Genomic DNA, 27,038 nt, shown 5'->3' on the forward strand with positions numbered 1-27,038 from the left:
TTCCAATAAAACTTTATTTACAAAATGGCCCCTGAGTTGGATTTGGAATGCAGGCAGGTCATAGTGTGCCAGCTTCTAACCTGGACATTTTGCCCCGAGACACTGATCCTAGAAGTCAGAGCACGTCAGGCCATTCTCAGAATTTCAGCAACTCCCAAGTTATTGAAATGGCCTGTTTCAGGGCCTTTCCCTCTGCCAGGAATCTTCCCTCATCTCCTTCAAGTCTGCTCCAGTGTCACCTTCTAGACAAACTTACCCTGACATCCTATATAAAACAGTGTGGTACCTTCTCTTTATTTCTGTCTATAGCATTTATCACTTCCTTAGTATATTATGTGACTCTTCAACTTTTACTTATTGTCTGTCTTTTTCTACCAAAATGTCTGATCCTCGAGTGCAGACTTGTTCTGGTTTGTCTATCACACTGTTCCCTGTGCCTAGAATAGTGGCTGGCAGGTGGCTGGTAATGAATAAACAGAAGGATCTCTCTAAATGTAAAAGTATCCTTTGGTAAAGCTGGCGTGCACTGATGGTTTAATCTGAAGGGGCACTGCTAGTTGGTGCACTAGGACTACTTTTAAGCTCTGAGCGTCTCCCAAGCATTTTATAAGATTAATTACAACATTTATACATGGAAGAATAAGCTTCTCTTAACAAAAGTGCAGAAAGTGAATCTCACCTTTAAGTCGTATTTCCTGTATACAGATAAACGATGGCTGAACACATTTCTTGTAACAATCACATATATTTCAACTCCGTCCACATTAAGCCGGTACATGCCCAAGAACTGGGGAAGAAGGGTAATCCCATGACATTCCACTATATACTGTACAGGAGAGAAAGAAAAAAATCCAATCAAAGCATGCTTATTGAGATGTGTGTTTATATAAAGTGATAATCTCCATCACATGTCTATTAAAGAAAATGACCAAATTTGTAGTGCTCACCTCTCGGGTCTGTGCTTACCATCTGCACCCAGATGATGCAGTTCAATTTTATCGCTAAAGATTTTTTTCTAACATTCTAAACCAATTTTTAGTCAAAATGTAGAAATGATGGTGCAAGGCAGGAGGGGCACAAGTGACTCGCCTTTCTGGGACCCCTTACATGCACTGAGGATCCCTATCTTTCACGGCAGAAGCCCTGGGGATGATTATGCTGCTGAGGCAAAGGGACCTGGCCACAAAGACCAGCTTCCTTAACGGTGCTCAAGTCAGAGTTAAGCAGGAAAGAACAAGGTTGAGAGTCAGAGGCCCAGGTTCTCTATTTCTGAGACTTTACTGTTGCGAGCAGAGTAGCCTACGAGAGCAGAAGTGTGAAGGGGCCCTTGCTCTAGATAAGACCAGACTTCTGTGGCCTGCACTGGTTTCCACACTCTACTGGACAAATCCCAGAGCTGCCGCCACTGCCGATGATGGTTGCAAAAACACAAGTCTTCAATGAGCACACCCCAAAGCCACAAGATGGAGCTACTTCTCCTGGAAGGGGTCCCAAAAGAAAGCTAGGTTTTTCTTGTAACTGGTGGCACATACCTTTAATTCTAGCACTCAGGAGGCTGAGGCAGAAAGATCACTATGAATTGGAGACCAGCCTGGGTTAAAAAGTAAGCTCAAGGCCAGCCTGAACTGCACAGTAAGATCCTGTCTCAAAAGGCCAAAAAAAAAGAAAGAAAGAAAAAAAAAAAGGAAAAGAGGATGCTAAATGCCTTTTTGTCAATGACACGTGTCAAATTTACAGATTAATGAACAGCATGAATATCATAATTCCAGTTTAGTAAACACTGTACATCTTGTGTATTTTTACCCAGAGATGCCTGCAGCAATGCTCACTACATGGATAATAGCTGTGTTCTGGGAAATTCTGCTCCTTTAAAAAGTTACATATACTGCTTTAACTTTCTTTTTTAAAACAATGCTCATTTAATAAAAAGAATTAGGATGTTTCACCAAGCTTTTCAGTGGTAAACACTATTAATACTCAAGCCTGGCAATATTTAACCATCTTAAGAATTAGTAAATCTTTACTCTTTTTCCTAATCATTAAAGAAAAAAAAAAGAGCAGCATCAGTATCTGAATTTAATTTTTGTTACCCACATGTTGGACAAATTTTAAAAATGCTCCAGTCTCTCTTTTCTCATGCACAATAACTGAGCTATACATTTTAATTCAATGCACTTTATGAGTAGACTTTCATCCTGTTATTTGAAATCAGATGCCTGGAACATTTTCTATTCCTCTCCTTACAGAACAAAATAAATTGCCTTGCATTTTGCTAATGTATAACAGGTGGTAAATAGTTCCTGGTTGAAAAGAAAATTTCTCACATGTGATTAAAGAAATAAAAATGGTAGCTGGCCCCCACCCCTGGAAAAAAGTAGTTGGAGGGGTCTCAACAGGCTGCAGGCACTGGTGCCACACATGCAGGGTGCAGAGGAGGTAGGTTTGTGAGCCAGAAAGATGTGTGCAAATATCCTGGGGCCACCACTTGCTAGCTGTGGGATTTTGGGTAAGTTACTAAATTACTCTGACATTCTTGGTTTCACTTGCCAGAACATGAGCACCAAAATTCCCATCTCAAAGGTGGTCGTGAGGGTGGAATAATGATACTGCATGTCAAAATACCTAAAGCCATGTAATGTACCAACTGTGCACTCCTTCCAAGTGAAGATGATTAATGCTATTAATTTTCATGCAAAATCCTATTAAGCAATCAAGTTACATCTATACATCTTGTGCTCCAAACCCACTCACCTCACAGTCCTGTCCTGGGTTTGCTCAGAGGGAGACGCTGTGATGGTATTTTGTGTGTGTGGTATTTGTGTGTCTGTGCATGTGGTAGGTGTTTGAGGCCTACAAAACACGGTCCCACACTGGGCAATGGCTACCTGAGCCCTCTTCATGCTGTTCTACTCAGAGGACTGTGATCCTGGGCCACCTTCAGAAGCTCTGCCAGTAGAAAATGTCTCTGCAGAGCTACAGCCTGCTCGGCTCACACAGAACATTAATCATGATCATGGTGACAAATGTTAAAAGAAACCCTCTTGAATAGTATACAGGAAACCACTCACAGGCTTTTTTCTATCTTTTTAAAAAAAGAAATAAATATTAACTCAGCTTATGCTCTACACCATCTCTCCCTTTAAGATAGGATAAATTATGACACAAAGCAACAACAACAACAACCAGATCAAATTGGATTCCCTATCAACAAGCAGCTCCAAGCACTCATTTTTAAAGGTTTGGCTCCCTGATGAGCTGAATTTCAAGATTCTGAATTATATAAATACGTACAAAACTACCAGTCATAATAAGCATATCTACTAGATTTCAGTATTGATAGGCTACAGTTGAGTCAAAGGTTTGGAAAATATTTATGAGTCAAAATTTTACAGAAAAGAAAATGCTACCCACTAATTTCTGGGTGGGGACACAGGGAGAAAGATGCACTGTTGCTTTTCAATTGGGGCTGTGGACCTGAGGGCGGGACCACTGTAGCTGGGCATGATGCTGCTGCTCCATGCTGGCGGTGGTACTGAGAGCTGAAGGTACCCCTCAGACTCCTCACCAGCTGATGTAGGAAAGGCTATCCACAAACCCAATACCAGCATGCATTTCTACTAGAGTCTCCTACACACAGAAAACAGCTAGAGGTGACCTCTAAGCCAGAGCCAGAGCTCACAGCTTGGTGTACCACTCAGTCACAAATGGCCTGAAGCTCTTGGTCAGGATCCATTCACAAGCTGTGTGATCTTGGGTGAGTTTTTGAACCTTCCTGTCTGTCTGCACTTGTAAACAGGTGTTATGACAGGACTTAATTTATAGGATTTTTGTGATGATTAAATTAATTACAAGTTCTTAACATGGAACTTGCATCATGAAAAGTATACCAAAGTGTTACTGGTAATTTGAGATTTCTCCATTTTCCTGAACCCTAAAAAATGCTTTCATCACTCCCCATATTCATTCATAGGCTCACTTTAAAAATGCTTACTAAGCCTTCATTATTTGCCAACACCGTGAGTGTGCCTGTGACAGCAGCAGGGAACAGTGGAAAGACTGGAGGAGACCATGACTCTTACCTCTGGGTGTTGCAAATAGGAAAATTCTGGGGTTTGAAAGCAGAAAAAAAAAATTCAATGTGATTTATGATGAAATGGAAACTCCAGACTTTTTCACGATATCATGATGAATAAAGACTACTACAGGAGGAAAAAGCAGGAAACAAGGCATATGTCAGCCTCAACAGGAGGAAAGGGGGTGTCAAAAATAATTGTTTAAGGATGTTAACCTGAGAAAAACTTCTGGTTACCACGGGGGTGAATGTGGACACATGGCTTTTGGGAAAGGAGGAAGAGAGGATTCACAATTCTAGCAATACCAATGTGCTATTAAATAAGGGCAAAGCAGCGTTTATAACGATTTGAGAATGCATTTAAAATACTCCCAACATGCCCAAGTGTCTGTGAACTTCCAAAGCTGACACATGATGCGATCACTTTAAACCCCCGCTTCCGGTGTGCGGCAGTCTGAGGTTATCCCCTTCAGCTTGCCTTTGGACAAAAGCCATATTCTACTGCAATCATGCTACTGAGATGTGATGCACAGGGGAGAGCCTCGCTGCTTTGGAAGAAGAGCGAAGACAGGGAGCAGAGGACTCAGGCCGGAGAAAGATGCGGGAGGGCGGGAGGCGAGGAGAGAGGAAGGGGGCGCACCGATGGGAACGCCTAGCTTCCAGGGTGCTCCTAGATCCTGTCCAGAAATGAATATGCTGCCTACGTCTGTGCGTTTCTCTACACGGTGAGGTAGTATTTCTATAAATATGAAAAAAGATTAAAAATTATTTCTACCTTTTGTTGCTTTTAGGATCACAACTCTAGGAACCTTCCCTTTTAAGAACTTTATCATAGAAAAATTAATAAAATAACTTGTCCATAAATGATTCAAAAATGGAGCAATGTCATGTTTTTCTTTAATAATCTATTATTTAGCTTTCTTAAATATTTCATCTGCATCTATCTACTTCTTTCTAGCTTTGTTCATGCAATCACACCTTACGGAATCTTTGATTTTTCCACTCTACCAACTTAATTTTCAGATTGCAACAAAAAAGTATCCATTTAATCCTTATAGCCTCTCTTTAAGAATGGTAAAAATATTGTTTTGGGATATAGCTCCAACAAGCACAGGCCCTGGGGTTGACCAACAGCACTGCAAAAACCAACCAACCAAACAAACAAATAAAAAAATACAAATATTTCTCTCATTCAATTATTACTCTGTCACAGCTATCAGGCAATTATTTTTTCCTGGCTAAAGGACATAATGTTGGTGTCTCCTGCCTGCTAAATCAGTGTCTTAGCTGGTGCCCTCATGACTTGGCTAACTTGCCCTTGGCCACTCTGCAGTCCTACAGGGAGCAGGCTACAAACGGACCGTCCCTGAGCAACACTGGCCATCCCTAGTGTAGCTCAGAAATGAAGAGCATCATTGGGAGAGACACTGCGTGTTTTTCCCCATAGCTCCCTGCACCTGGCGTCTTCACCTGGCGCATTCCTCTCGGATCAGTGTTACTTGTTACCGCTACCTTTCTGGCTTTCCAGGTCACTGGAACCTAGCTCTTCTTGAATGCATCAAAGAAGCAGTTCGGCACCTGTAACAGTTGGACACTACCGGCAATGATACTAAGCTTCCTATGAATGGGCGCTGAGTTCTGACTCCCAATCTAACAAGTAAACAAAATTATCAGCCACTAGTGATCTCAGAAGCTAAATTGATCACAACTGTTCTGAGGGTCAGCTTGCATTTTCTATGTTCCACTCACTACATCTGCACTTCTAAAGATTGTGTCTGCATTTTTAAAGACTGTTTTTATGAAGCACCGGTCATTCTGGCATTGTTATAGCTGTGGCCTCATATCACCTCCCTGCATTACGTGTCATGGAGTGGCTTTTGAAGTGTTCTCAGAAACTTTCATATTTGCTGATAACGTTCAAACTGTAACTGGCATTTCCAACATGAACAGTTATTGTTTGCTGTCATCTTTTAAAAACATCTACTTATAGATCAGGTCTTGATGTTAACAATACAGACAATCTTTCTGTCTTCCTTCATTTTCCCTATAACTTTTTCTGGTAAACGGTTTGTTAGAATAGTGGTGGACTGACAAACTGACATTATGGAAGTAAACTCAAAAACAATAGAAAATGTAACAGCCACAAGCTCTCAGTTCCCTTTTGCTAGCAGGAAAGCACCAAGAATAACGAGTATTATGAATCCCGATTTGTTGTTCCTCTCATGCAGAATGAAATGCCGCTAAGAGATTCACAGCTGACTGAAGGTTTCAGGAGGCCATCCTAAGTGACATGCCGCAGCAGATAAATATTTATATCTCTGTGTGACAGTGTGAACCTGGGCTCTGGCTGTTGGAAATTGCTGTTATTATCACGTTTCACTCATTTTTTTGTGAAGATACTTGAAGTGATAATTTAATATGGCATCAAATTAGTACTTTAATGTAAAGTCTTGTTTTATTTAATGTTCCTGAAAGGTTAAATTATCTGTAGTTCTTATTGTGCCCCTCTGGCTATTTTACAGATCACTCCAAAGACAGAGACAGAGAGAGACAGAGAGAGACAGAGAGAGACAGAGAGAGAGAGAGAGAGAGAGGAAGGAAGGAAGGAAGGTATGAAGGAAGGAAGAGAGGGAGGGGAGAGGAAGAGGAGGAAGCAGGAAGAGAGGGATGAGGTGGGTGGGAAAGTGGCAGAGCGTGGGGGGAGACACAGAGGGGAAGGGAGAGGGAAGCAGAAGGAAAGAAACAAGCCAGCCAGACTGAAGGTGTGGACTGCTCGTTTTACAATATTCAAATAAATAAAAATCCAAACTTCCTTTGAATTCCTACCTTGGTTTGTTTTGGAATAATGGTGTCTATAAATGTCAGTCACAATACAGTAATTTAATCTGCTTTTAAATAACTTTGAAGTTACAAGAGAAGTTATAAGAATGACTACATTTAAGCAAATAAACAACCAAAATTCTAGTGCTTTTCTTAAAGGTTAGGAAATATGACTTAAAAGGAACGAACCCTCCCAGTAAGGTAGTGTTTACAGCAATTCTCAGGACAGAGATAACACCTAATAGGTGCCTATGCAAATGCAGACGCTCCGGATTCCAATCTGTTACGCGTGACCATAGAGATCCACAGGTACCTTCATTCAGACAGGAGTAACTGTGTGAGGTGCATCATGTGGGCACAGACAGGGGTTGCTGTAACCGAGAAGCAGAACAGCTGCTTGGGCATCTGCACTGGCGGGCGCGCCTCGGAGGGATGGAGGAGACCCAGCCTCTGGCCCCACCAACAGCCCATAACCCAGGTCTGAGTGGCCATGCCTGGGGCTGGGATCTGGGCAAGTGTGGGGCATGGGTTGGCCACAGCCAAGAGGTGCTGGGGGCACTGTGCAGGGAGAGCTGGGCGAGATGGGAGGGGAGCCTGTGGCTGCCAGCCTCGCAGAAGCCTGAAGCGAGCTGATAGGGGCACTTTCTCCTGCAGCGACAGACTCTTGGGGAACAATTCTCTACTTCAGGAGGCCAGATCTTTCAGAGACCAAGGGTAAGAAATGAGCTCACTAAGCCAGCAAACACACAGCAAGGCAGGAGCAGTGGTCCTCGGGTCCCAGCTGCCTGGCTGTGGAACTGTGGGGGCAGGTGGCTTAGCTGCGGCAACTCCTGGCCAGCCGGGGCCAACACGGTGGCCTGTCACTTTGGTCCAACACAGAGGCTGTTGGTGCAAAGCTCCTCTGTCCTCTAAACCTGGCTGAGGCTGGGCACAGCCAGGGGGGCAGCCTGACTTTTCCCTGTCTGAGCCTCCTTCTTCCTGCTGTTATGGATAGGTGCCGACCTTGGTTGATACCTGGACCCCTAAGTTGAGTGAGTTTGGCACAGCACGGCATGAGAGCTGGCAGCCACGAGACAGCTACTGCAGGCACCCAGGGTAGCAGGGATTCTGACTATCTGTAATATGCAGGAAGTGTTTTAAAGAACGGAAAGATGCAGCTTCAGAGATGAGCGTATCACAACAGACCAGGAATGGACTGGTGGATTGTAAGAAATCGTCCAGAAAACTGGAATGAAAAAGATAACTTAAAATGAAAAAACTTACTGAACAGGTGAGATGACAGATCAGAACACAAGAAGGAACCATGAGGACTGGGTGATATAGCTGAGGAACTTACACAGAATGGGCAGAGATGTCTGGAGACAGAAACAGAACATTAAAGACAGGGGGGCCAGAGTGAGAGGTCCAAATGCACACACAGCTGCTGGAGAGGCTCAAGGGGGAGGGCAGCACAGAAGTGCAACTTCCGGAATCTGGCTGCAGGGATGCTTGCTAGCGAGCGTCCAGGGGTTGCCCTGAGACATCTGCAAACATAAGACTCATGATGTGGGGATCAGAGAGGTGCACGTGCCTAGAACCATTGGTGGGGTAGACACTCCGTGACAGCAAACCATCCTGGGACTTCTGAGAAACAAGCAAGACACCTACTGCAGCTGGTGGCACAGCTTCTGTGGGAGTTTACCTATAGCATTTACAAGACTTAAAACGAAAGTACTGACCACTCTGAGAGTAAGCAAGAAAACCAAGCTGGGTGCAGTGATGTGGGCCTGTCAGCCAGGATGCTTGGAAGGCTGAGGCAGGAAGAGGATAGCCCGGGCAAATATGGCAAGGCTCTAGCTCAAAAACAAAACCAAACCAAGGGGCAGTCAGAAGAGTGCTCAGAATGGTCTGTTCTAAAACACAGATGCGGTTCTGTTACTTGCAAGCTCATTGGCACTGCTCAGGAGCACCTCAGGCTCACCAGAGTCCACTCTGCATCTGCACTGGCTTCTTAGGTTTCTCACAAGAAAGTATGAAGAACACTGGCATCGCTGACACCAAACTCGCCATTCCTCAGTCTGGTGGTACTGGGGACTGAACTCAGGGCCGTCGCACTAAGCTATATCCCAGCCCCTTTTATATTTGTTTTGAGGCAGGGTTTTACTAAGTCTCTAAGTTGTGCAGGTTGGGCTCCAACCTTCAGTCCTCTTGCTTCCGCCTCCCAGAATGTTGGCAGATAGGTGTGCGCCCCTTCCTGGGTAGGTGCCTCTCTGCTAAAGCTGACAGTGAGGTGACAGCTAAAGCTGTCCTCCAGGGGAAGATGAACACATACACTCTCAGGAGGGCCTAAAAACGTCAAGTGCTTACCCTAAAATCCTGTCCTGAAGGTTGAGGTGCTGGCTAAATAATAAAAGGAGTTCAGATTTTTGAGGCATAACTTTTGGATTCAGCTAAAGTGACTAATTTTTTTTTTTAAACATAAACAACAAGAAAGGATTTTAGGTTACGTTACCAATTTTCATCATTTTATCATCCATTCACTTTGAAATAAAAAAATTTAAATCTTGTATTTTAAAAGCTTAAAACAAGCTATTCTTAGTATTTCCATAAGTTATTTCTTAACCACTTAAACTGTAACTTCCCTAAAGTTGCTTCGTAAGTTTTGTAAGACTTAAATTTTACTAACACTGTCTTAATTTTATACTTAGTCTTAGCTGAAAGGCTTCAAACATTTTCCTTTTAATTCTAATTGAAGCTGAAGCTATGATATCCCAATGAATTGTGGCCAATGAAAGAAACCAAACAAAAATAGGTAACTTAGAAATAGAACTCTTCACCATACTTTTTCTTTATGAATGTCTTCGGAAGTTTTTAGCTAATCAGCTGATAATTACTGTTTGTAAGACCAGAGTATGTTACAGCCTAACAATTTTGAAGAAAAGACGACTGATACCAAAACACTGAGTTATTTTTCTACCCAAAGCAAAAAATCAAATGAAATAAAAGACATTTCCAGAGTGTGTAATGCTTATTGTGAAATTTCCGTAGGTCTGACGAATGACACTTTCCTTCCTAAGCATGCAGTGGAGTGAAGCAGAAACAGGGCAACAAATAAGGGAAAGCACTGGGACTAGGGAAAATCTCTGTGCCACACACTCCCCAAACTCAGGCCCCCGGGGACTGAATACCACTCTGGGATAATTTCAAAAATGGGGCGTAAAAAGCTGAATATAAGAATGGTATTTATCTTATATAACATGTAATATCAGATACTATTCTGTGCATGTTATAAATGTGAATTCACCTAATTAGCACAACAGCTGAAAGGAAGACACTGTTACTCAAATGTTTATAGACCAAGCAGCAGGTGTCCAATGGCTCGGTAACTTGACCAACGTCCCATCTTTGGATGGGGGCAGAGCTGGGAGCTCAAAGCAGCTGGTTGGTTTTAAAACCCTGGCCTGAACTACCCACCACACTGCACTGCAGAAGATCAGTTTGTCAGACAACTAACCCCAGCAAGAGTTACTGAAATAGCAAGCAGTTTCTCTATAGGTTGGCCTCATGATAGTTTCAACCCTCCAGAATACAGCTGCAATGAGAATGTATTTCATTAAAACAAAAGACAACCAAGGGAAAGAAAAGAGGAGGAAAGGGTTATGGAGTTTCTGAAGCTGTCAGAAAGTCCATTTGCTCCATGGGAGAGCCTACCTCCTTTATTGACATGCAATTTGAACAGGCTTAATGACTTGTCCAGGCTTGGGGAAGCTCAGAGACACAGCTATTTAGAAAGTAAGAGCAACAAGAAGCAAGAAGAAATGCAATTGACAATCACTGCCGAAGTGAGAGACAGAAAATTTACGTCTAGACACAAACCCTAAAAGTAGTCTAGACCTGCTTTAAATAGGAATAAAGCCCTAATAGCTGAACCGCAAATGCTACTGAGTGTCTCAGAACGAGAGGATGACAGGGCGTGGCAGGGAAGGGCAGCCCAGGACTACAGATGGAGGCCTGGTCTGGCTGCACAGAATCACGAGGCTTAAAGGCTCAACACATCACCACGAGATCTTTGCCAAAGCCCCCATGTGGAAGTGGTGTGTGAGAAGGCCCTGGAGAATGGTCAGTGGAAGGTGGGCTGCATAGGTCCCAGTGGCCAGCGCGCACAGACTCCTCCTTTAGCAAAGCTGAGCCCACCAAGCTGGAAGTTACGTGCCAGTGTGGTTCCAGCTGCCTACACGGATGATTTTTTTTTTTATACTGAGGAAACCCAGGACCTCCGCACTGTGCTACATCCTCACCATTCCCCACTTTCTTAAACATTTTTTTGAGATAAGAGTCTGGCTAAATTTCCCTGGCTGAGTTTAAAGTTGCAATTCTCCTACCTCAGCCTCTAAGAACCACAACCAGCTGTAGGGGTGATTTCTTTCTTTTTTCTTTTTTTTGTACCAGGGATCGAACTCATGACCTTGCACCTGCCAGGCAAGTGCTTATGCCACTAAGCTAAATTCCCAGCCCCAAGGGGTGATTTAAAAATAAAAGTTGATGGCACTATTCTGTGTTGCACAGCTTGTTGTAAAGATGCTGTTTGTCCTAAGTCTTCTTTGTAGCAAATTTCTTTAAGACAACTCTGTCAGGTCTTGCATCAAGATCAGTTGTATTTTTTCTTCACATGTGATGTATGTTCAGGCACAGTAGATGTGCAGTTGACTTCATACTGCCTTTTCTACTTTGCCTGCCAGAAGCTCAGGTTGAATTAGCAGCCCTTAGAGGAGCAATCATGCCAAGATTTGCCATGAAGTTTTAAGACTCCAATTTGTGCCTCTCTCTTCCTTTTTAAAAAAATTGTATTTTTGTATTCTAAATTTCCTTGAAAGCTACCTTAAATCCCTTTTAGAATAAAGACAAGAGTAAATATTTGAATAAAGGGTGAGTAAGCAGAGTTCAGGGATTGGCTAAGCATCCAGCTCATAATAAGCCAGGGCGGTGGTGGCAAACCTATGGCATGTGTGCCACAGCTGGCTGCTTACTATCATCAAGACCTTTAAAAGGTTCACCATCACTGTGTGAAGGTCTATCTCCTGATTTCAGCTTAGTGTCCTTTAAGTAAGTTACATTAATTAATCACTGTGATAATCATGAAGATATTTTATATTTTTAAAAATATTCTGCTTCTCAGAAGGAAGAAAAGTACAGAGATTGGCTAACTGGGAGTTAACGTGGATAAATTATATACCAAAAAATAACAATTTTGTGATAGTGCAATGAAAGGAATTCTAGCATTTTAAACCTCCTGCAGCGTTTTCACAGATCATTTTGCTCTGCAATGTAATCCATGCAACATTGAGTACACGTCCAGTCAAGCTCTTAGGTTGCAGAAACTGCCCCAGAGAAAATGTTTGGAACTGATTTCTATAAAGTTAAGGATTATGCACTCAAAGTTGTCGTCAAGAATGTGATACTTGAATTGTGTGTCAGATTTTATTAGAATGGTAGGTATCACAGCCATTTATCACAATAGTATGTTCTCATTGGTCATGAGATGACCACTTTGTTTTGAATGTTGTTAGACAACTGAAAAGGAAGTATAAAAAGAGTGCAGGAGTACGACATTAGATTCCAGAGGGGAAAGCATAAAAATGAAGAAGGAAAAGAAAAAGGTGAAGAGTTAAAAGCTGCAGCTTGCAGTTCAATTCAGGCAGAAGCCAATATCCAGCTGTCTTCACCTTCACAGGCACCACGTGAGCGCTTTAAAATGTCCTTTGGAGAGGCAATAGCACACACTCTGGAAAACAAATTTTAAAAGCAGCAGATGCTATAAAGGACTGATTAGATGTTAAATGAATATAATCTGGCTAATACTTTTTAGAAAACAAATGAGAGGCAAGACCAAGTTTCCAGCAGCAGCAGAATAGACTTCAAAGGTTTTCACAGACTGCAGTGCCAGCAAAATGCAGCTAACTGATTGCATTTGTAAGGAGAGGAAAGATAGCAACTGTCAAGAAATAATTGGTGATATTACACCATAAAGCATGACGAAAACTAATACATTTAAACAGAAATTTCAGAGCTCATAGAGCCAACTGAGCCACGGTTTTCAAAGTTGAATATTCCGAAAGACCGATGCTTATTAGCTAGAGATGTGATTGTTTAAAGCCTGTTGGGAGTCCTCTTACTAATGTGGTCAAGACTTATATTCTCTGTGACAGCCAATCTTTACTTTTAAGGGGAATTTGGAGCAGGTAGGTAACTCTGCTATGAACTGAATAACTGTGTCTCTGAAACTTCATTATGTTGAAACCCTGATTATCTTTGGGCAGTAAACAGGTTTTGAGGATAGAGAACTTGGGGAGGTATTTGTGCCATAGAAAAGGCAGTGATAGCTTTTGCTTTCTCTCTCTCCCCTAAGTGAGGGCCCAGAAAGGAGGCAGCCATCTGCAAGCCATGGAGGGACCACACCAGAACCCAGCCATGCTGGCACCTGGATCTCAAATTTCCAGCCTCTACAACCCTAAGAAGTCAATTTTTGTTTAAGCAACACATATTGTTCTGTTATGACAGCCCAAGTGTACTAAGACTCTTAAAGCAACACCGTATGCTTCAAATCCCAGCTCTGTGGGTGATTTTTGCCATGCTGCAGCAACATAATTAATTCAAGCCCTAAGACTGCCATTTCTCAAGATGACTTACTGTTATTAGTGAATGTCACTTGACAGACTCTCTCTCTCGATGACAATGCTGTTATCTCCACCATATATTCTGTTCCTAGTGTGTCACAGGTACCATGCTAAATACTCGACAAACATACTCCCATTTGATTTTCAGGTCTCCATAGCTAGGTGTTAATATCCTTGTTACATAAATGAAGAAACTGAAGTCTCAAAGTCCAGAAGTCACCTGATTACTAAGGAGCAGGGCTCAGACTGGAACTGAAGACTACCTGCTTCTAGACTCTGCACTCTTTCTATGCTACAGTGATGAAGGCCTCTTACAGACTGAGCTAAAACCTGTCAGTGTGTCATCACTTCCCAAAGCCATGTTGGAATTTATTCCAACACAAGCTGCTGCTCCTGAGGGCAGTTCACTGTATTCCTAGGCAGCCACCAAGGAGTAGTTCTTAGGGATGAAAAGATGCAGGAAGCAGGACACACTTTCTAACGTCAATCATTTTCTCCCCAAGAGAATGAGATTGAGAGGGGGCCCTTCTGGGGCCAGAGAGAACAGGATGGGATTAGAGAGTGTTCAAGGATGAAGATTCAGAGGTCAACCTCTCACTTCTGGCACAGGCAGAATCTTTTAGAAAGCTGCCAAATCTTAAGCTGAGTGACTTTTGGGTAAAGTGATGATCACTGAAACTATCATGCAGAAGTATACTTAAATGATAAGAATTATTGACGAATGTCCTTCACAGCACAAGTACTGTACTTTGAAAGGTAATTCTCAGGGTCCTGGCCACGGCCATTTCAGAGCATGGGCTAGAGGAAAGTTTCATGTTAAATTGTGTGTTCTTATTGTTTCCTAATTATGCACGTCGGTCTTTGGCCTCGACAATCAGATACTCAAAAGATAAGAAAAAATTACCTGGTGGTACTTCTTCAGGATGTTGTGCATCTCAGCCACATCCTCACTGGTAATGGTCTTGATGACGTATCTCTTGTCATAGGAAGTGTGAAAACGAGCCCCACTGCGTGCCTGGGAGTCATTGGGAAGGGGTGCGCTCCTGGTCAAGGAATTCTTCCCGGGTGGGTAAAGGGAGAAGGGAGAAGGGAAGAGAACTGATTAAAGATGTAGCTTCCTAATTCACAGGTAATTTGTCATCACAGCAAGAGCATTTGTTTGGAATAGATCAATAAGGAGTATTTTATGTTTATCGTAACTTAAAATGCAACACTTTCCAATGAAATGACAACGGCTTGGCTAAGTATCACGACTCTAATGTTCTTAAAGTAGGTTAATATCTAAAACTACAATCACAGCAGTAACTTTATTCTTTATTTTTTCTTCATTCTTTATTCTTTATTTGTTCTTTTCAGAGTTGGACAAGAGCACAAATTTTTCTTTTGAAAAAGATTAGGTTCCAGGTATGAAAGGAAATTATAGTTAAGAGTATATCCTTATATGTCAGGTATAGTGCTGATATTTTGCAGAGAATTTCTCCCCACTGTGATACGATCTCCACACCATGGTCACCATTACTACTAGCATCATTGGATAGATGAAGAGATGCAGATGAACCTCTCTAGGTTTGGAGAAGGTCATACAGCTAGTAAAGGGAACAGCTGGAATTCCAACTCAGGTTGGTTTGGCCAGAATACAAGGTTTCAACCTGAAAATCAACAAACTATTCAAGTAGCAAACTTGCTGCTTTTGGAGGAGACAGGAGCCTAGGACACAACTGCTCTCTCCAGAAGACTGGTTTGACCCACCTTCTACCCCTCATAGCCATTTTTGCACACTACTGACCCCTGGAGGGTAGAGAGCTCTGAGTAGGGACTCTGGGCCTCATTTTGTTCCAGTGTCTGGTTCCTGCTCCGCACACTTTAGCTAGGGACATTTGTCTATTTCTTCTCTTCTGCTTGCATCTCCTCTTTCTGGGAGTTGCCAGGAAATCTTCCCTGCTTGCCTCATCCTTCTTGTACTGGTCATCAGACTGGTGCGAACAGCATATCCCTGGCCTCTGAGGAGTCTGCTTTCCTGGCTGCTAACTGTGCTCTTCAGTAATAAACCTGTCTCTGGCCCCACTGCATTGTGTGGGGGACTCAAATGCCAAGATGCTTTCCCTTCAACTCATTCTCCAAAAGCGGGTACCTAAAGGCTCCAGTTCCGGGTGAACACCATCCCCTGGGACACAGATGCCTTTGGAGGAGTGGGTGGTGTTTATGTCCCATAGGTTTTCAATGAAAGGGTCCTTTTTTGTCTAGTACATTCATCCTTAGCTTCCTCCCATGGTGAAATCCAGCAGGACTGAGCCACCCCATGGAGAATAAGATGGCAGCAGTGCAGAAGCTCACGGAGGCGCTGGGTTTGAGGAGGGAAGTGACCCACGAGATCATCCTTGTTTCCCAGGAGGTACCCTGGCTGCAGTGGGGTTGCTCTGCTCTGAGGCAGCACATCTCAGACTGAGCTTTAGGCAGGTGCATCTGCCAACTGCAGAGCCAAGGCTGCCAATTAACTAAATCTGCTTTTCTTAGCTTATTAGAAAACTCGAGATAAAAAAGAAAATCAACATATTTCCAAGGACTTTAACCAGCAGGATTTGGGAGTGTTGAATTATCTATCCTTAAGACAACTGAAATTCATTAGATGAGTTGAGAATGATGAAAAGATATTTCAGGATAAAAATGCCTAATTAACAATAATTTAATTCTCGGTTACATTATTTTCTTAAAAATATTCTTTATACTACTTGCTGTTTAGAATAAAAAAGAAATAAAACCAAACTGAACGTCACTTTTTGTGGGTTTTAATGCTAGCAAAAAAAAAAAAAAAAAAAAAAAAAAAAAAAGCACCACAGCAATTATTTCTCTTTGTTAATGGTCTCAGTTTTCTCTCCCAAACATTAATTTGTAAAAGGGCATTTACTGTCAGTAAAACAACAACTTGAGGAATTGTAAGACTGCAAATTAGTTTGGGGTTAAACCAAAGCAAGAACAGTCAACTTTGTGAAAGCCAGGTGGACAGACTGCAAACTTTAAAATGATGATACGTGTAAAACAATCTTAGGTGCAGGAAACAGTGAAGTATAACCATATGCAGTCAAGAATGGGACAGTCATCAGTCCAGTTTCATAGGCCATTTTCCTAGGCATATTAGATACTGGCAAAGTATTCTCTAAGGGGCTGGTGGGGCAGAATATGAGCAGTCATATGACCTGTAGTCAGGGGTCCTCAAGCTCAGTGAGCAGCTGCATCACCTGCGGGCTGGGTCATGTTAATGTGAAGATTCTGATCCTGTTTGGTTGGGATGGGAGAGGCAGAGTGGGATGATGGGGTGGTTCTGCAGGCCACATGGGAGAACAAAGGGGCTCCTGCATTCCTCCCAAATTTCTTGCCTTTCCCTTCAGTTTTAAATATGTTGTATAATCATTTGTTATTGGCTTTACATTAGGATACTGGCCATGGCTTAATCCCAGCATACAAAATCTTAAAATTTCTTTCTCTACTGACATTTCCAACAGTGATATGGATAGTCCTAACCTACAATTTCTACATCTAGTAAGTAGGGGGGAGGGCATTTTAAGGCTCCTGGGTTTCAAATAGTTATGTTAGAAACAATGTGTCAAAAATTTAGAATGTACCTTTCATATCACAATGAACATAAGAGAATGCCAATCAAATTAGTAAAAGCTTTATTTAATAGACAGGTACAAAATAGGAAGAGTTAATGCCAGTTTACCCAAAGTGCCTGATCATTTGATTCTAAGGTTTGGGAAAATCCAACTCATGATTTCATACATATGCACAATACTCCGGGAGGAAAGGAAAACCCAACTGAAGAGGAAAAACTGGTGTCCAGTGGAGATCAGTAGTATGTCTAACACTCTTGCCTAAAGCTTCCCCTCAGGGAAGAAAACCTGATGAAGTCAGGACCAAACTCTTGCCATTGTGGAACACCATAGACTTTTTGTAGCCTTGGAAATAAGGTAAAATTGTGTTTTAGAGGCAGGGAAGTGTAACGATTAGAGCGCTGGTCTGGCATAGGGAACATGCTCTACCTTCGTTCACGCACTGGCATGTCATTCAGCCCTCTGAGCCTCAGAGTCTACTGTAAACTGATGGAAAATAATTCCAGGAGAGAGGGCAGGCTCACGCAGACCTCTACCTCAGACCTCATAACTCTAAAAATGCATTTACTTCAAGACATGGCTCACTGCTCCAGGAGCTGATGGAAGGACAGGCCAAGGTGACTCAGAACACGTTTCCGAACAGAGTCCTAGCAAAGCCTGACAGTGGTTCAGGACATATGGCCAAGATGCAAGAGAAGATGACACTGTTTCGTTGAGCAGCATGAAAATAATATTCTAGAGATTCCCAATGTATTCAGGACAACTTTAGCAAGTCAAAGCACACGGGCTGAGGGAAGGAGGGGGCTCTGTGGGTTCAGAGTCCTTGCACAGCCTGCCAAGGGTGTGCTAACCTCATGAAGCTGACCGTGAAACACCTCGGGATGCTGTATTTGGTTGCAAAGGAAAAAATGTATCACAGCACTGCACAGGATGCTTGACAAGGAGGGAGATGGAGAAGAGAAGGATTATTACAACTGAGCCTCACAATCAAAGATCATGAGAAATGAAGTTAACCTTGGAGACTACTCCAGCTCACTCAGTTGGCAGATAAGAGAACAGACCCCGAGAGCAGAAGGGACCTTCCTGCCTTAGTTCTTTAATGGATCCACCTGGGACAGTATGTGGAGGCCTGGCTCTCTGGTCTGGCAGGCATTATGATGGGACAATTCGTATTGATTTTTCCCTGGTGACAAACACCTTCCAAGTCCAATTTAGAGTGTGAGTCTGCTGTCATTATGCTTTCAGTTTTGCCAGGTAAAGTGCACAGAAAATACTGCCAATAACACCCATGGCGCTACTGCAGCCTAGAGCCTGCACTTCCCCTCCTGTTAACTGTGGACAAAGCTAGCTCAGCTCATTCTAGTGCTGGCTGTCGCCTGCTTGTGACTGAAAGAGGCAGGAGCTGTCTTCTCTCCAGGCAAGAGTGAGACACACCTGTGTCTGTGGAACAGGCTTTAGAACAGGACAACTGTGTAGCACCTGGTGTGACAATTCATGCAGTGTAAATATAGTGCTGAATGAGGCCTGGCACTTGGTGCTTCCAACAAATCCTACAGATTGTGGTGACGATGTCAACCTTTAGAATTCTTCGCATCTCTGGCCATGTAGCACATTGCATCATGTCTATTCTAATTAGTTTGCACAGTCTGGACTACTGGAGATTTTCTTTCTCTTCCCACTGCAGGTTTCTATCTTTCAAAGATTGGTCTATTGGAAACTACATGGGCTTCCTGAGCAAAAAAATGCCCAAGCTGTAAAGACTAATTCTTTACTCTGGGAATGCTGACTCCCAGGTTACTTTCCTAAGCTAAGAAACATATAAAGAATAGGGAAAAAGAATTTAAGATGAAATTGGCAGGTTAAGACTGCATGGAAGAAAGTAAGCCAACAGAAGGCATCGTTTTAAAAATTCTTTCTTATCTTAGTCACTGGATATAAGAAGCCAAGTCAGAGGTTCAGATCAAATCTAACCTACGTGAAAAAAACACTATTTGTAGGGCTGGTTTGGTCATTTTCAAGATAACTTCAGTTTTCAAAGTAAAATGCTTACTTTCAGGCGCCTTTATCCTTATCTACCTGTCTGTCTTTATGATAAAGCTGCAAGACAAAATTACCTGAAAAAATGTACCTGGGGTTGGGAAAGACCTTGTTCATTAAGAACAAAAGCTTAGAGAGGAATATGTTCTGTGATAAGGTGACATTATTTAAATTTAAAATCTGGGACTTTAAGCCCACCAGTTCAAGAGTGATAGCAGGTTCTTTTCTACAGTAATAAAACTTACATTTTAAAAAGAGAATTTAAAACACTTCACAAAGAAGTTTCAAGTTGAAAGCTGCTAGCCCACAAGTCTTCCTTCTGTCCCTTTCCCTCTGCTCACTGCCCAGCATCCTCTCAAACTAAAGGAAAGGAGGAACCGGGGGGCAGGGGGGACACAATGCAATATAACAAAAACCACACAGAGCAACGGGTTACAGCTGCCCCACAAATCCCGCTTCCTATATTATCCTTCCTCTGTTATCTGACTGCAAAGAAAGACAGCTGGACTGAATGCACTGTATGTTTCTTACTTGTTCTTCCTGCTGTTAGTCAGGGTTAGTTACTATATCAGTCCATAGATTTAGGAAATGGACAATGACCTACTCCTAGTTTAAGGAATAAAATGCTAATAATAAATGAAAACAAACTGCAAAAAACTATGACCTGCTCATTAGCAGCTTCCTTTTTCTCCACGCCTTTGACAGTTTCATATTATAAACTATGCAATTTCTTATGTCCACTTGTTCTAAGTGGAAAAATTATCATTAAAATCCATGCCAGCCAAAATCACTGTTGGGTGACAAAAGTGTCTTAGTGACTACAAAGTCATTTCAAACTCCAAACACTCTTCTTCCTTAGTAGATGTACTGTGACATAATTCACAGTCACACTTTCACCTAATTAAGGTACACATTTTAGTTGCACGAAGTACACTCCTGGGTCATGCAACCAGTACCACAATCGTTTCCAGAAGATTTTCCTCACTCCATATCCACTTATAGTTAGTCCTATTCTTTCCCCCAACTCCAACCTAGGAACCACTAATTCATTGTTACTCTGTCTCCATAGTCCTGACTATTTTGCACATTTCATAGAAACATCAAACAATACACAAGTGTTTGTGACTGGCTCAGAAATTCCCGCAAGGTCCCTCAACACACTCATACCCCAAGAGATGACCCACTGCAGACCTGGGCTGTCTCTGGGCAGGTGAGGTGACACTATGGGGCTCTCTACTAGGAGGACACATCAAGGCCAACAACCGTCACTTCTGAGGAGCCTCCTGGGCTTGTTGGGAGATGAGGCTGCAGTGAACTACAGGAAAAAAGTTGATATTCTCTGGAGTGAAACTGTTCAGAGGCAGGGCAAGTAAGAACAAGCCAATTTAGCTCATTTTTGCCTGGCTATCTTGCAACTTGATAAGTAAGCTTATTTTTCCATAGCTGAGTACATTTCTGGTCTTGCAATATCCTATCTCAAACCTCGACAGCTGTGTTTGAAATGCTGGTGCCATGTCAGTCCTCCACAGGAAATAAAGGACAATAATGAGCGATGAAACTCCCTCTTCAATGGCCTTCTTACATTTATAATTGGAAATTTATTGTCCTTTCCCTAAAGAAAAGGATTAATGGTGCTGTCCTCCCCCCGCCCCCACTCCGCTAACCGGCTGCATTGAAGATGTTTATTTCCACAGTGGGAGGTCCAGGATTAGTGGAGCCTCCGGATGGGTGGAGGAAACATAAAGGTCAATTTAATTAGCTCGTTCCTACTACCAATCTTTTATGCCTCGCATAAAAATGTCTTGATTTAGTAACTGTTACTTTTTCCTATCCTTTAAAAAAATAGGCATATTGCACATCTAATTCTCTTGAACTAATCATATAGTCTTACGTATTTTTTTTTTGTTATTTTCTCATTTTGATTCAAGTGTGGGCATTCTGCTACAAAGCACATAGGAAAAGTTGTTATTATTAGTTAAAGAAAGTCCACTTAAAAATTAATTCTGCCACACTCAACTGTGTAAAGACATCGTTACATAAGAACACATCAGTACCTTCTACAAGAAGCCAGGTCACAGTTATGGTCTCCTGATGACTTAATAACAGAGTCAGCAATCTGATGCCATGGATGGGTGGTGTTGGGGTACAGGATGTCTGTCTCCCTCATTTCACAGATTAGGAGACTGAGGCCCACCAGAGCTAGGTGAACTGTTTATGGCTACAGCCATATGACTCAAGACTCAACCAGGTCTCCAACTCCCAGGACACGCTCTTTCTCCCAGCATGGGCTACCTGCTTCAGGGGCCTGGAACCTGGAAACCCATCACTGTCCTGCTGACAGCTCTGGATTAAGATTATATGCTTCAAATCACACAGCCCAGGAGACAGGAGTGACTGCCTAGGGAAGGCTGCCTTCTAGGTCTCTGTCTGACATATCTGAGTAAGCCCAGATGGTTCTCTGACCTTGCTGAGAGTTAAAGACCAACATGTTAGTTTGGACATCATCATCAAGGGTTTATTAAATGCACACTGTGTTCAAAGCTTTGTGTTAAGCCCTTGGGGAATTTCAAAGAAAATCTGAGCTCTGATCTCAGGCAGAGAATGGCTTTCATTATAGGGGTGAGCAAGACACAGTGCAATTTAACGATTAACAATAACGAAACAACTCAGAAAAAAACACGAAAGTGAAAGGTAAAGACCAACGGAGAAGGCAGCACAGTTGCAGCAATGTCACAGAGCACCAGGAAGCTGCCCCTGGCTACTGGGAGAGCTGGCTAGGAAAACAAGCACAGCCTTCACCCTGCTGGAAGTAGTGGCAAGCCTGGCCGGTGCCAGCTCTCATTTGCATATGAGTTGCTATAACCTCTAACAAACTGAGGGCAGGAAATACAGGTAGGCAGGAAACCCAGGCTTGAAGGCAGGGGAGATTGTGGTGAGGACAGAAATTTGCTCACCTCACAAGGAGGAGGAGAAAAAGCACTAGACAGATCTCTGGTCTTGCTCTCGGGCTGTGAGGATGCTTCCTGGTCGTTCAAAATGTTATGCATCTGAGCAGGAACCCCTTTGTATCTCAGGCTGAAGGCATCTCCCTGGCTCACTGCTTACTGTAAGGCACAGGGAGGACCAACTGTGAAAGAGCCCAACAACAACAACAACAAAGAGCAACCCAAACAACAATAAACAGCGACAAAAGGAAGGACAGATGTGTTCAGATGGTTCCAGGAGTTAGACCTGCAGGCTGGGGGCAGAGCAAGTATCACTGTCAAGAGACAGTGGCACAGAGGAACCTCTCAAGCACGTCTGTGCCCATTCTTCAGAGGTGGCTGTCTGCTTCTGACCTCATCTGGCTCACCCAAAAAGGCCCCCAGCGTCCTAGGTGGATCTCAAGTCACCCCCATAGCCCACAGACTGAGAACTTAACGTCCTCCCTCACTTGCTCTCTCTGTTGCTCACGTCCCACTTCCTCTGTGGTTCCCTTTGCTCCCATGGGCCATCAGCTTCCAATCTGTTTCCTCTGTTCCCTGCTGCAGGGTGTCAGTGAGAAGTCCTCTGACTGGGCCTCCTCCTCACTTCCTACAACACCTCACCCCTTCCTCATATCTATCTTCCTTTCATGTGCCCCACAGATCACCATGCCACTATCTTCAGCAAGTACAGCCCTCATGACATCACAGGGTTGCTCGCTGGCTGCAGAATGGGTTTGAGGTCTTGCAGCCCAGTTTCTATTTTCTTCTTGGGTCTCTAGCTATTTTCCCATCTTAGGTTCGAAGTTCCACCACCAACTGCCTCCTGGTATATGCATGTACTCCCTCCTACCTCTGCTATACCCTTCCTTTGTGCTAACCACTGGGCAGCTGCCTAGTGAACAAGACAGGCACAGTTCCTGCCCTCAGGCAGTTTAAAGTCCATTTGGGAAGAATACATTTTAAAAACATTTTCATTTGATAGACCTGATATTCCATAAACAGTGGCAAAATTTTTCCACCACAAAGTTTGATATACTAACACTTTAGAATTTGCAACTTGAAATAAGAACATCTAAAGTTTAAAGTGTTAGTCTTTAAAATTATTTTAAGATTAGAATTCTCTGTTGCAAACACAAAGAAGAAAAGGCATCAAACATGAATAATGAGGGATTCTAATTCAGGAGGCACAGTAGGGGAGGAGTAAACTGGGTATTATCCAACACAGTAAACAAGAGCATACAGTTTCAATTATGTGGTGTGTTCAGGTTTAGCAGCACTGCCTCTGCCCTGTGTAACTTTTTGGTTCCCAGTGCACAATCCTCTCTGACAGCTCAGAAATGAACTGAAGCCTCCATGTGATTTGCCAGGATGGTCACAAGAGGCTAACAACCTGCCTGGCTAGAAAGAGGAGTGCAGATCTGCTGAAGAACTGTAAAAATCTTTTTGAGCATTTAATATACAGTATATCTTTTTTTAAAGAAGGCAATCACTATGTTCTTAGCAAAGAGCCCTACATAACAGTAGTTGCAAATAAATAATGAGCTGAGAATTGTGCGCGGAATCACAGACTAAAGGGGACCAAGTTTTAAGGTGGCAGAAATAGTAACTCAGACCTTCACCTTGAAAAATCTTGAAAGAAGGGCCATAGGGGTCACCTTGGCCCAACAATGATCAAGAGAATGTATTTCACTCTGACCACATTACAAATCAAGCCGTAGTTTGCAAAAGTACTGGTATACTGGATAAAGTTCTGAACCTGGCAGCGCTAGGTACATACACCCACAGTTTACACAGATGTTAGGTGGTACTGTTATTAGTGATGAGTAATCTACAACTGTTGCTTGAATTTGTCTTTCACAGTAAGGAAAAGAAACTTTATTTTTAAACTAATTATTGTTAGTATTTTATAGTACTAGGCAACTGAGCTGCAACTTCAACCCTTTTCTGTTTTAAATTTTGACCAAGGGCTCACTAAATTGATAAGAAAATTTCCCAGGCTGGGCTTAAATTTGTGGCCCGCCTGTCCCAGCCTCCAGAGGGCTAAGACTATAGGCATGTACCACCACACCCTGCAAAGAAGTTTTATCCTTAAATGATGAAAGAATTAAAGGAAGACATTAGTGTTACCAGAGATAAGATCAACTGCTTTTCAGTTCATTTTATGAAGGTTATACTCTCAGGTAGATTAGGTAAGGTAACTGTGCTACATTTTACTTTTATCAAAGTGGCCTCAGCTTGCCAACGCTGGTGTTTTCCAGATGCAGCATAAAAGCCATTCACACAAACAAGTGGAGACCATTCATTTACCTATCTGACTGATGGAAAGTATGAATATACAGTGAGCCAGATAAACAGCTCCTCATTGCCACACTGATTTAAAGCTGCCATCTGTAGTGCCAGCACTTGATAAAATAAACACAGGGAGACAGGGCAAGCAGGTACCTCCACAAGGTAATGTGCATCTAGGTTACTGACCCAACTGTTCAAACCATACTGGGAGAGGGAGAGAGGGTCCCAAGCAGCTCCACGGGGAGGCTCAGAGACAGATTCATCTATTTTTTTTTTTTTTTTTTTGAGGGGGTTATTGAACTCAGGGCCTCTTGTATGCTTAGGACATACTATACCACTGAACTTTATTCCAAACTTAATGTCAGCTTTTTAACACTGTGTACAGTGTTTGGCACTCAAGATTGATAAAGGTAGCCAGAGGGTGGCTGTGCTCACCAATTCACAGTAGCAGACTCTGGGAGGGGACCATGAGACTGCTGGTAGCATCTGGGGACCACTCAAATGCCAACTAATGGCTGTTAGTTGGACTGGCCATGATGAATGAACTGTCTGGTGGCTGAGGTGACAGACCCTTCTGGGTCTTGGCCTACCTAAGCCTTCAACAGGCCATGGGCTTGCGAGGTGTGACTCCAGAGCAGCTGAAAGTTCAGCCTAACATCTGCAGTCTTGTTTTCACTTGAAACTCAGGGCTATCTCCTGCTGACTATATATATATATACTTTTTGTTTTGGTACCGGGGATTGAACTCATGACCTCCCATTTGCCAAATAGGCACTTATGCCTCGGAGCTAATGCCCCGTCCCCCATTTTTTTTTTAAGGAAGTACAGACACTGGGAAAGGGACGTAGGACTGGGGAGAAAAGAAAAGTACATCTTTGATTTACTAAAGTTACTCTGAACCCTTACTTTAAAAAAAATAGAAATATAGTAATCAAAGAGAAAGCAGCAATTTAGATGCCTAAAGCAGCAGGCAGAGCTGAGCAAAGGAGGGGTGTTTGATTGATTAATTACATCACAGGGACTGACTCTCCTCAAAACTGATCTCTCCTGTGCAGGGAGCTGAAAAGACTTAACAATTAGTTACTTATGAGTCATCCTCCACTTACCTCACATTCCTTCAAAGTTTGCCCTCAGCCATTTGCACTTACTTAAATATCTACATACACGGCTTTGTTTTTAGAGGGAAATAGTGATGTCTTAGATTTCAGCATCTCAACTGGTCATTTTTGGAAAGCTTAAAAGCCACTTCTCCCTGGTGCAATGCAGAAGGCAGAAGGTAATGGGATCATTTTAGATTTCCCTAGTAGATGCGCCAGTGAGAAAAAAAATGTACAAACTTGGTCCAAGGCATCTGACAAGATGCTACAGCACAGACCCTCAAGAGTGAGTTTCTGTGGACACAACTGTCAGAGCAGTTTCATTTTTTCTCCCTCCCTCCCCTCCTTCTTTTAGAAAAGATGGAGGAGACAGAGGAAGAACACAGTTTCGTTTGGCTCCAGTCAAACAGAGGTGATTTCCCAGATGTCAAAGTATTCTGTTGCTAATTCCTTTTTGAGTACCTAGTTCAATTTTATATGGCCTCTTTAAATGTAATAAGAGTTCTCAAATCATATGGAATTATCCTTTTGTATTTCACAGAAACCCTTTTTACAATTTCAGCAATTGTGCTTTAAAAGTTATTTTTTCAGATCTCAAGCTTACAACTGTGATCTCACCAACTAAACGCTAGTGTGCCTGCCAGTTCACATATTTTCAGGACAAATAAGGTATCCAAAGTCTGACCATCCTATTCCCATCCTGAGGCCTCTCTCTGCACCTGGAGGCTGGCTGGGAACCTGGGCCTTGGTGGAGATTGCGACCTCCCTGGAGCCAATGAGGGAGCCTCACCAGCAGCCTGGCCAGCACTGTTTCCAAGGCCTGACAAGGTCTCATGCCTAAGTAAACAAGTAAGAAATTCTTAGAAACTTTCAGCAAAGGATAGGGTGGGGAGGAGGGCATGGATCTTCAGGAAAGTGTACTAACAAAGCCTGGTTTGCCTCAGGGACTCTAAGGGAAAACACAGGGCAAGCTGCGCCAAGTTTTAACTCGTAAGGTCAACAGGATGGCAATATGGTACACAATGCAGGATAAATTCAGAATTTAAATTTAGGGCACATTTCAGAAAGTGTTTCCTAGAAAACATTTAAAAGACACCAGTACTTAGACTTCTACTTTGAGAAAACCTTCAGCATTATGGATCTAGCCTGGCTACATGAAACGCAGGCAGTAAGCATCAGATCCTTGTTAGGAAAGTGAACATGGATTAACAGGTATTTCAGAGTGGAACCTGTAACCAGGCAAGTATAGGTACAAGATGAGAAGCAACATGGCCATCTGGATGCAAGACAAGAGGAAGATGTTCTACAGAATCCTGTCCAGGTGGGGACAACAGTCCAGCACCACAGGGCACAAAGTGTGGACTTCAATTAAAATGCTGCAGCAAGAGTCAGAGTTTGCCAACTGGAAAAGTGGCAAATCAACAAGAAAATGACTTCTGAGATCCCTAAGAGAAGTCTTCAAAGACAAATCAATATGCACTGGCACAAGTTGTGAC

The 27,038-nt window shown here is 42.8% G+C and overlaps 1 protein-coding gene across 2 annotated transcripts in view; it reads right to left on the reverse strand.

Moving 5' to 3' along the window:
• Pip4k2a (phosphatidylinositol-5-phosphate 4-kinase type 2 alpha) overlaps positions 1 to 27,038 on the reverse strand; it is a 154,804-nt gene that overhangs the window by 30,821 nt on the left and 96,945 nt on the right. The window contains exons 4-5 of one of the 2 annotated variants that reach the window (XM_003463876.5): positions 14,450 to 14,602; positions 680 to 826 (exon numbers count right to left, since the gene is read on the reverse strand). In XM_003463876.5, the coding sequence (XP_003463924.4) occupies positions 680 to 826; positions 14,450 to 14,602 (300 nt within the window). The remainder of the gene's footprint in view (positions 1 to 679; positions 827 to 14,449; positions 14,603 to 27,038) is intronic. The other variant, XM_063237931.1, reaches the window with a different exon arrangement.

The sequence above is a fragment of the Cavia porcellus genome, unplaced genomic scaffold (genome assembly GCF_034190915.1).
Source record: "Cavia porcellus strain 051 isolate PalLab524CR breed Dunkin Hartley unplaced genomic scaffold, mCavPor4.1 scaffold_27, whole genome shotgun sequence".
Lineage (NCBI taxonomy): Eukaryota > Metazoa > Chordata > Mammalia > Rodentia > Caviidae > Cavia > Cavia porcellus.